Consider the following 7,482-nt stretch of genomic DNA (forward strand, 5'->3'; position numbering starts at 1 on the left):
TCCGCGTGCGCCACCTTCAGCGCGCCGTGCACCTCCTGCAGCTCCCGGTGCTGGCCCTCCGAGGCCCGCAGCCGCCCCTCCGAGGCCCGCAGCCGCTCCGCAAGCATCTCCTCTGCCGCATTGCGCTCACGCAGCGCAGCCGCCTTGGCGCTCAGCTCGACGCGGAGGGCGGCAGCCTCTTTGGCCGACGCCGCTGCGTGCGCCTCCACCTGATCCAGGCTGGCGGCCTGCAGGGCGGGCAGGAGGTGGCAACCTGGGTGGGACCAACCTGCTCACTTATCTCTGCCACCGTGTAGAGATGAACAGGCCAGCAAAGCGGTACCACACAGGGCTCCACCGCCCGACCAACAGCCAGCTCATTCCTGGGCTGCCGCCATCCCACCTGCTCCAGGCCAGCCCGCTTCAGCGCAGCAACGAGGTCATTCATGTCCCGCAGCTGGCACCTGAGCTTGTCCAGCGCCTCGTCGCGCCCCGCCAGCTGTCGCGCCAGCTCAGCACCTCGCTTGTCCCGCTCCGTCACTTGGGCCTGCAGGCCCTGCAGCCGCGACCGCAGGCTGGCCACCTGCGCCGCCTGCCGCTCGCACTGCTGGCCCAACGACTGGGCCGCGGCAGCCGCAGCGCCACGCTGTTCAGCCGCCGCCTGCTGTTCGGCGGCCAGCTCAGAGCGACGCATTGCCAGCTCGCCGCGCACGCCTGCAGCCATTTCCTCCAGTGCCGTGCAGTCTGCCTGCGGGAGCAGCATGCCAGCATGCCAATGGCCAGGTGAAAGCAGCTCGCCATGCTTGCAAAAGCCATCCTAGCGCGGGGCCCGGCACGCAGCCTGCCCCACCTTGGCCAAGTGCAGCTCATGCATCAAGCCCTGCCGCTCCCGCTCTCCATCCGCCAGCAGCTCCACCTGCTGGCGCACTTGGCCCTGCACGCACATCAAAGGGGCAGTTTCCCCTCACAACCCAATCCCCTTCATGGAGGCCCTACAACATCACCACCCCTGCCTGTAGCCCTGCCCACCTCCAGCTCAATGATGGCGCCCGCCTGCTCCTGCTGCGCCTGCTGCGCTTCCCAATCCCGCTGTGCCAGCGCTGCTTGAGCTGGTCCTGCCGCGCCTTGTGCTCGTGCTGGGCCATTGCCAGAAGAGTGGCCGCCCCTTCAACAATCTTCGGTGCCTCCAGCAGTACGGCAGCCGCCTGTGCCTTCTCGGCGCGCCTGCCCTCTTCCTCGCAGCACAGCTGTGCCTGCAGAGACTCCCCTACTGCCCTGGCCAACGCTTCCTCCAGCTGCTCAGCACGCTCCTCTGCCGCTGCCGCTGCCGCCTGTGCCTCGCTCTGCGCCGTCCGTGCCGCCTCAGCCTGGCCCTGCGCTGCTGACGCTCGGTCCCGCTCAGCTGCCGTCTGCGCACGTAGCGACCTCATGCACAGCTCCAGCTCCGCGACCCCGGCCTGGGAGCTGGCCAGCGCCGCCTGCAAGTCCTGCCTGTGGCCCTCTACTTGTGCCATGCACAGCTCAGTGCTGATCGCATAGCCACGCGTCTCCGCTTCCTGCGCCGACACCTGCACTCACGGCGGCAGTATGCGGCGGCCCAGCTCACAGGTGCATGGCAGGAAGGCAGCTAGCGGCCCACAGCCTCATCAGACCAGCACAAGGCTCCGCAGGCACCTGAACGAGCTGGCGGCGCAACTCGTGGACTTCTGCCGCAGCCGACACCGCCGCAGCATCAGTCGGACCAGCTGCCCAGGCGGCATTGCCGGCTTGCACTCGCTCCCTCTGCGGCAGCCAGGCGTGGCGCCAGCAGCAAAGCCCACAGTCAGCGTGCGGATGTGTCGTTGGGAGACCCGGCGCACAGTTCGGCAGCAGCAGAGCTGTGTGCTCGTGCAGATTGAAGTCATGCACGCCTCACATCGCGCGGTAAGCGCAGTCCTCGGGGTCGCCCCACTCCTCGTTGTACCAAAACATGACAGCAACCTGCAGCTGGTTGAAGGATGGAACGTCATGCGCATCGTGGCACGCCAGCAGCGCAGCAACAGTGCCCGCGGTTCCAGCTGCAGTCTTGACCTCAATGGCATCGTGCACACACGCATTCCTGATGCGTATCTCGGCATGCTCTGCTGATCCATAGTTGTTCGGCAGCTGCCCAAGCAGGCGGGGGGCCTGGCGGGCGCTCGGCGCCTGGCTGGATGTGCGCAGGTGGCGGCGCAGGGGGCCCAGGTGGCTCCACCGCCGCGAATCGCCAGCAGCTGATGAGTGGTCCTCAGCAGCATCGATGCCAGCAATCTGCGCCAAATGGGAGCCCTTCTTATGTCTGGCATGGCCATGCCGAAAGCGGCAGCAATCCAACCGCTTGCCCCGCCGGATCAGGGCGCGCGTGCTGGGGAGCTGTGCCATGCTCTCAGCTCATGAACAGAGCTCTTGCACGCGCTTGAGCTCACCGTGGCGGCCACAGCCGAGCTCCAGTGGGCGTGGGTAAGAGCCAAGGCCACGATGGCATCCAACAACAGACGCATGGTGGCTGGTAGGTCACGGAGGCTGCTCAAAGAGTGTTCGTGGGAGACAAGACCCTCTGCCACGACCTTTCCTTTCGTCATATCTCATCTGCAGCTGCCCTGTTTATTAACGTGCAACTATGTTTGATGATTACACGGCTGTGTCTTCAAATGAGCGGCGGGGGCAGGCAAAACCTGTAAAACCTGTCAGGAAGTTGGGTGGCCACCTCGACGCCACCTGGCGCAGCCGCCTAAATCTCCTCCTGGTGTACATCGGCCATGTGCTGCTGCTGCTGCTGCTGCTGCTGCTGCTGCTGCTGCTGGCGCTGCCCCGCCGGCGACAGCTGCGCCTCCAGCCTGCCGCGCAGCTGGTGCAGGCCCAGGCCGAGCACAGCGGGCGGCGCAGTGCCGGCTGTGGGTGCGGCATCATCAGAGTCGCTGCCGGCCAGGTCAACCACATCGGCGGCAGCTGCCGTGGGAGCCGCCGCCGCTGCTGTCGCCGCACTCTTCCTCCCGCCACCCCGCTTCTTGCCTGCTCCAGCCCTGGCTGGCGGCACGGCCCCGCTTTGATGCACCAGTGTAGCCGCCGCATCGGCCATGGCCCCCTCCCCCGCCTGCTGCTGCTGCTGCTGCGGGCCGTAGCTCTGCTGCAGGCGCACACGGGCCAGCACGGCGCGCAGCAGCATGCGCCATGCGGCGTCTGCCTCCGCCTCCGCCTGCAACCGCTTCCTCTCCTCCCGCTCCCTGCAGGCCCAGGCAGCACGCTTCAGCCGTGCCGCCCATCCCAGCCGTGCCATCCATTCATGCCGCTACCAGGCGGTGCGCAGCCACGCGGCTCAGCCAGGGGCATGCATGGGCCCAGCCACGCGGCCATCGGGTCGGGCAGGCAGCAGAGGCACGACAACCGGGCCACCCCCACCAACCTCTCCGCCTGCAGGTAGGCATCCACCACTCGCTGCTGGTCCTCCTCCCACACCACCACGCCCTCGACCTGCGGGAAGCGGTTGCGCGCAAAGCCGACCAGCGCCCGCGCATACTCCACGCCCAGTGCCTTGCAGGTGTTGACGACGTAGGGCATGTTGAGGTGCACCTGCGGCGCCGGCGGGCGGCGAAAAAGTTGCAGAGGGGGCAGCTCGACCCGGCCCAGCAGCCAGCAGGCAGGGCAGGGCAGGAGGGTGCTTCGCGCCGCGGCCCCTGCCACCCCACCCCCACCCCCGCCCGCTCACCAGGCCCGCCGGCATCACTTTGGCCAGGGGCGGCACCTCGACGTTGCCGTGCTCATTGGTGGGGATGCTGCCGTCCGCCGCCGCCACGGGCACCCACTCCCGCGTCTGCCAGATGCCGTACAGGAGCGTGGTGGGGGCGGAGGGGTCGCTGGACCGGACGCTGGCGCCGCCGCCGTCGAGCTGCACGCAGGGGAGGCGTCAGTGGATGGAAGAAAGGAGGCTGGGGCTGACAAGCCGCATCCAGATTGAGCCAGCCGCCGCCATACCGCCTCACGCAGCGCAGCGTGCCCGCTCACCTCCTCCTCCTCCTCCTCCTCCTCCTCCCCCTCCGGCCCCCCGTCCAGCGTCAGCGGCGACCCCGCCCCCGCCCTCTTCCTGCCCTTGACCCGCTTGTAGGGCCGCTCCAACTCCCCCGGCACCACCTCCCGCCCGTAGTCGGTGCGCCACTTGGCGGCCGTGTGCAGGTCAGCCAGGTCGCAGCGGCGGAAGTAGGGCTCGCCCCTGCGCCGCGGGCCGGGGCAGAGGCAGGGCCAGCAGTGGCGGGTGGCGGGTGGTGGGGGACTAGCTGCATGCGTCAGGCCGGTGCGGGGGCCTGCGGCCGCCTGCGGAGGGTGGCGTTGTCCTCCTGGCGCTGGCTTAGCTGCAGCGGTCACTTGTGGCCCCCTCCCCCTGCTCCACCCCCTCCACCAGCTGCCACCACCCCGCTCCCACCACCACTCCTCCACCTGTGCCGCCGCAGCCTGCTGTCCACAGGCAGCCCCCCCACCTGTGCATGCCCTGCTTCCCGGCCCCCGGCTTCACGGCGCAGAAGCGCGGGATGTGGCGCTCCAGCACAAACGCCGAGTGGGCGCGGAAGCCCTCCATGGTGCTGGGCAGGCTGAGGCGGGCCTGCGGGTGGAGAGCAGCTCAGCGGCAGCTCAGCGGCAGCGCAGCGGCGTGTGGCGGGGGCCGGGCGAGCGCATGGCTGTGGCTCAGGCACAGCAGCCAGACAGGCAGACAGGCAGACAGCGCGCTCAGCCCACCTGCGCCGCTCGCTCCTCCAGCTCCGCATCCTCGCGCTCCGCCGCCAGCCGCGCCGCGCTCTGCCCCGCCGCCTCTGCCGCCGCCTGCCGTCGCCTGGCCGCGGCGGCAGCCCGGGGCCCCAGCCCCTTGCCGCTGTCTGGGCTGCCATCCCCGCCGGTGGCAGCACCCGCCGCCAGGCTGGCAGCGGCCTCCAGCCTGCGCAGCGGCGCCAGCGTCTGCTGCCACCACTCCTCGTCCCGCAGCTTCTCGGCAGCCAGCCAGTCGGTCGCATACCTGCAGTACCGGCCAGGCGGTCCCGCATCAGTGCGACTAGGAGCCTTCAGCTGTGCCCGGCCAAGACCCAGAACTTCCCATGCCCCTGCCGTTCGGCGCCGGCGGCAGTGGCGGCGGTGTTCAGCAACTCACGGCAGATAGGCCAAGGCTGCTGCTGAGCTGCTGTCAGGCGCTGCAGTTGAAGCCTCGTGGTTGGGCGTCCCTCTGCTGGCGTGGCTGTGGCAGCCGCCATGGATGCACGGCACGGGGGGCAGCAGCCAGCAGCTTGGCGGGCAGGGCTGTGGTGGCCATGCCGTGCCCTGATCGAAATCGGCGCAGCGAGCGTGGCAGGAGCATGCAGCTGAGGGGCAGATGAAGCTGGAACTCGCTGCTGCTGGTGAGTGATGCTGCCCCTTCCGCCGCAGGCTGATGGCGATGCTGTTGCCAGCGCAGAGCAGAGGGAGCAGCCCTCGTGTGCTGTTGCTCTTGCTATCCCTTCCACCGGGCGGGTTCTTGCATGGTTGCCATGTGCATGACATTAGACGAGGAGGTGGGGCTGCTGGATCCGGTCGTGGCTGCAGAGGAGCAGCGCCACTGGCGAAGCGGCGCGCCGGGGGGCAGCCGTGAAAATGCCAGGCGTATGGTGGCTCCACAGGCAAAACAGCCAGCAGACCCAGCTCAACATCACCCCCCGCCCCCCCCCCTGGTCCACCAACAAAGTGCCAGCCCTGTGGCCGAGGCGTGTCGGCCCGCTTGCGGTACTGGCTGGCCTGGCGTGCCCTAGCATTGCAGCGCATGCGCATTTGATTAGTCGCATCTGATTTAAGTGGTCCAACCCTTTTACCAATTTCGTTTGGGATTGTCGTGAACTCACGACAGAAAATTTGGGGATGGGCGGAAGTAGCTCATTTAGGGTGGGGTGGGTATTTAAGGGGGGGGGAGATCAAAGAATATGGGAGGGTGGTGGGCCAGCTCACGCAGATTACACATCCCCCTGCACCCTGCGCACCTGGCTTGCACTTCCTGCTGCCCTCGCCTTCAGCCCGCGACCGCAGTACGGCAGCAGCAACGCTGCTGACAGCCATGCCCTGCGGGCCGCAAGTGGCAGCCTGCCGCCGTCGGCGCTGTGGCGGCCGCGCCATGTGCGCTGCTGCTCGCCCTGGTCATGATCAAGACCCTCCCCATCATACTGTTCCCTGGATGACTTCCCCAGCTCCTGGGAATCAGGTCGTCGTCCTGGCGCTGCGCAGCTGCCCCTGCGGGCAGGGCAGCTTGGCAGCAGCAGCGGCCACTGCCGCCCTTTGGGTGACTGCCGCGGGGCGCAGCGGCGGCCTTATATTCCATCCTGTGGAGCCGTTTAGAGCGTGCTGGGCCGCCCAGAGCGGTAGCCAAAGCCCCCGATTCGGGGGCACCGGACGCGGGGCTCCAAGTCGCTGCTGCGGGCCTGCGGCCGGCCTGAAATGGCTTAATGACACGTGCATTGGTGGATTCTATCGAACAATGGATGAAAGAGGCGCTGCAGGGCGGGCGGTTGGGGCGGGAGGGGCCCATGCGGACATGCGGCAGGCGAACACGCCTATCTCGTTGTATTCGCCCCCACCCGCCGCGGAAACCGCGCCTGCAGCAGTATAATGACATGCAGCGGCAGCAGAGAGGCATGCGGAGGCTGACGGACGGCGGGAGGGTAGATCGCGCGGCATGTACGACCGCTTGGGTGCCCTCCAGCCCGAAATCGCGCGTTCCGGCACCCGGCAGGCGCGGCAAGCGGGGTACCCGAGAGAAACAGGTCCCGACCGCCCCCATGATGCATCTGTTGCCCGCTGATGTGGCACCTCCCCCGATTCGTCTGGCTCATCAGGCACGCTCTCTCCCGCGATCCCTCCCTTTCCTTCGCCTTTCAAAGTCTCTAAGGCTTCTATTTCTCCCCTCCCGCACCCCGCAGCTGCCGCAAATTTAAAATTATGAACCAACCTGTCATCCTTTATGCCTTAGAACGGCGCCAAAACGGCGCCAAGAATGTGTTTCTCACTAAGTCAGATGTAGAGGGCATCATCCGGATCAAGCAGGGCGACCAGCAGGCGCCCTCAGGCCGGCGGCGGCGGGGTGCGGGAGGGGGGGCGGCAGTGCAGGGCGGCACCAAGAACTACAGCAAGAAGGTGCTGCAGTTCTTCCAGGTGCTGAAGGGCGCTGGCGGTCAGGACATCCTGTGCCGCTGCGTCAAGCGCAGCGGAGAGTGGCGGTGGTGCCCCGTGGTGCCGCTCGAGGAGCTGCCCCGAGTGATCAAGGAGCACCACGAGCGGGCGACTGGCTTCAGCGGTGTGGAGAAGCTGTACACACATGTGAGTGATACAAGGGGTGCAATGCTGCCGCCAGACCAACTGGAGAGTGCTCTGCATCAGGCAGCAACCGGATGCATCGCAGCAAGCACGGGGGGTGCGGCACGGCCAAGGTGGCGCTGCCCTCCTCTCCATCTATCCCTCCTTCCCTCCCTCACGCCGCGCACT

General features: G+C 67.8%; 3 protein-coding genes across 3 annotated transcripts; 1 reads left to right on the forward strand and 2 right to left on the reverse strand.

The window, feature by feature from the left end:
* Positions 1 to 14: 14 nt before the first annotated feature.
* On the reverse strand, positions 15 to 2,498 carry CHLNCDRAFT_55706 (hypothetical protein; the record flags this gene model as incomplete). The annotated part of the gene is made up of 7 exons (XM_005852239.1): positions 15 to 227; positions 383 to 727; positions 830 to 913; positions 984 to 1,547; positions 1,654 to 1,759; positions 1,895 to 2,124; positions 2,424 to 2,498. Coding segments are annotated over 7 exons (1,617 nt in total), but the record flags the coding sequence as incomplete, so codon positions are not given.
* A 230-nt stretch (positions 2,499 to 2,728) lies between these two features.
* Positions 2,729 to 5,497, reverse strand: CHLNCDRAFT_55707 (hypothetical protein; the record flags this gene model as incomplete). The annotated part of the gene is made up of 7 exons (XM_005852240.1): positions 2,729 to 3,221; positions 3,401 to 3,567; positions 3,704 to 3,883; positions 4,000 to 4,204; positions 4,470 to 4,591; positions 4,726 to 4,999; positions 5,481 to 5,497. 7 exons carry the CDS (start codon positions 5,495 to 5,497, stop codon positions 2,729 to 2,731), a joined length of 1,458 nt encoding a protein of 485 aa, XP_005852302.1.
* A 1,179-nt stretch (positions 5,498 to 6,676) lies between these two features.
* CHLNCDRAFT_134603 (hypothetical protein) lies at positions 6,677 to 7,317 on the forward strand (the record flags this gene model as incomplete). Its single annotated transcript, XM_005852238.1, has 2 exons — positions 6,677 to 6,747; positions 6,921 to 7,317. Coding segments are annotated over 2 exons (468 nt in total), but the record flags the coding sequence as incomplete, so codon positions are not given.
* Positions 7,318 to 7,482: the final 165 nt, after the last annotated feature.

The sequence above is a fragment of the Chlorella variabilis genome (assembly GCF_000147415.1).
Source record: "Chlorella variabilis unplaced genomic scaffold CHLNCscaffold_114, whole genome shotgun sequence".
Lineage (NCBI taxonomy): Eukaryota > Viridiplantae > Chlorophyta > Trebouxiophyceae > Chlorellales > Chlorellaceae > Chlorella > Chlorella variabilis.